Below are 1,807 nucleotides of genomic sequence, written 5' to 3'. Positions count from 1 at the left end.
AATTGGGTTAATGGCAAGTCAGAGATATCAAATGATATTTGTGTTAAATAGGAGGCATAATGGGTTGTTTTTGTGTTTGATATGTTTAGGGTTCTGTATGTTGTATCCATGGTTAAATGCAGCAAAATAAACTATTTCAAAGTTAACAGATCTTTGTAATACTTGGTTTATTTACATAATAGCTTTAATTGCTGGATGTTCGGCCCCTGAGCTGTTGGCCTGCAGTAACTCTGACCCCTGGAGCAGTTTAGTTGAATAGCCCTGCTCTAAATTGTCCCCAGGTGTGAGTGAGAGGGAATGCTTTTTTGTGTCTTTGTGGCCCTGTGATGGACATCCTGTCCAGGGTTTACCTTGCCCACAGTTGACCCTGAAAGGAAGAAGTAAATGAACGATAATGGAAATACTGAAGGCCTTTAATACCTCTGAAAATATGTTTATTTTTGATGACAAAGTTGATTTTCTTTTCTTTAGAAAGCCCTTTTGATTTTTTTCACCCACAGTGCATGCTGGGTGCAGAACTGCTTCCTGTAACAACTTTTCTTTTGTCTGCCCTTACAGGAGAAATGCCCGTGAGATAGTGTGTGAGACACCAGCTGGACTTGCATCGGGCGGTACATCCGTCTTGGTGGACATTGATGATGCTGAGCTCAGGAACCCAGAAGTCAAGTTTAACTACACTGAAGACCCAACTGTCCTAAAAATAGAACCCGACTGGAGCATTGCCAGGTAAAAGCCTGTGTCGTGTGCTGTGCCTGATTATGCTCTTTTATTTATTTCTTATTATAAGTTCATTTCGCTTTCAGACAAGCCAGCCAAGTAACGCATTTTAGAAGAGATGTTTAATGTGCTGTAGGAATAAATCCCTGCTCAAAAATCAATTCCAKTGGGTCTAGCAAGGACATAAATTGTACCAAAAAGCATTGGAGCATTAATTTTGTCTTCAATTCTGTAAGAATCCTGGCTAAGTGCAAACTGAATATTCTCAGAATCTAGTGGCTTTAAGATTTTGGACCCTTAGTTTTACTGTTATGCAGGATTAATTTGAGGAAGCCCTTTTGAAGCRATCTGAGATGACTTAACTGCTGCATGAGAGCTGTGACAGCTTGTTTAGATGGAGGTAAACTGATAGCAGCTTTGGARAGTTTTCATTTGACTCAGACTAGACACTTTGATGGAGGAAATCACCAAGAGCAGCTGCTCGGTTCATCCAGAAACGGGGTATGTAAAACGATACACCTCCAACGTTGGAATCTATTAGCTGATTTAGGAACTTATTAATAAGTGTCAGCCAATTATCTGTGAGACCCAAACCATTTCCCTGAGATAATGTACGTTATCCTGTCRGATGTTTAGCATTCAGTAGTGGACKGCAGCAGCTGTACATCACCAGCTAAATAAATAAAGGCTGTCATTTTCATGGGTTGTAGCCAACGTTGGCCGCATTACGTCACTGCCTAGTGCTGAAGACTGTCCCGTTTCAGGAGACGGTCCCATTAGACCAGGGGTTCTTAACCTTTTTAACCTCGGGGCCCAAATTKTTGAACATAAAGTGGCACGAGGCCCACTGAGACATTACCAATGTATGGATCAAAATGATAATTATTCTAAATCTTGGTTTAATTTTTGTTGTATTTTCATCATAGCTAAACTATCATAACTAATATAACTAAATTAAATACACTTACAGTTTAAAAGTAAATTTCCTGTCAAATATGGTTATGACAAACATTTTTATATTGTAACCTGCCCACAATAATTATTTGAACAAATACAAAGGTCAGTCAACAGACCACTCAGGCTTATAGGC

The 1,807-nt window shown here is 39.5% G+C and overlaps 1 protein-coding gene across 1 annotated transcript in view; it reads left to right on the top strand.

The window, feature by feature from the left end:
* Window positions 1-1,807, top strand: part of LOC106522373 (plexin-A1) — a gene marked incomplete in the record, with an annotated part of 278,427 nt that overhangs the window by 223,588 nt on the left and 53,032 nt on the right. The window contains 1 exon segment of the mRNA XM_014015353.1: window positions 559-726. Coding sequence (XP_013870807.1) covers window positions 559-726 — 168 coding nt within the window.

The sequence above is a fragment of the Austrofundulus limnaeus genome, unplaced genomic scaffold (genome assembly GCF_001266775.1).
Source record: "Austrofundulus limnaeus strain Quisiro unplaced genomic scaffold, Austrofundulus_limnaeus-1.0 Scaffold128, whole genome shotgun sequence".
Taxonomy (NCBI): Eukaryota; Metazoa; Chordata; class Actinopteri; order Cyprinodontiformes; family Rivulidae; genus Austrofundulus; species Austrofundulus limnaeus.
Note: the sequence above shows the minus strand (reverse complement) of the source record. Positions and strands in the feature narration are given on the sequence as shown.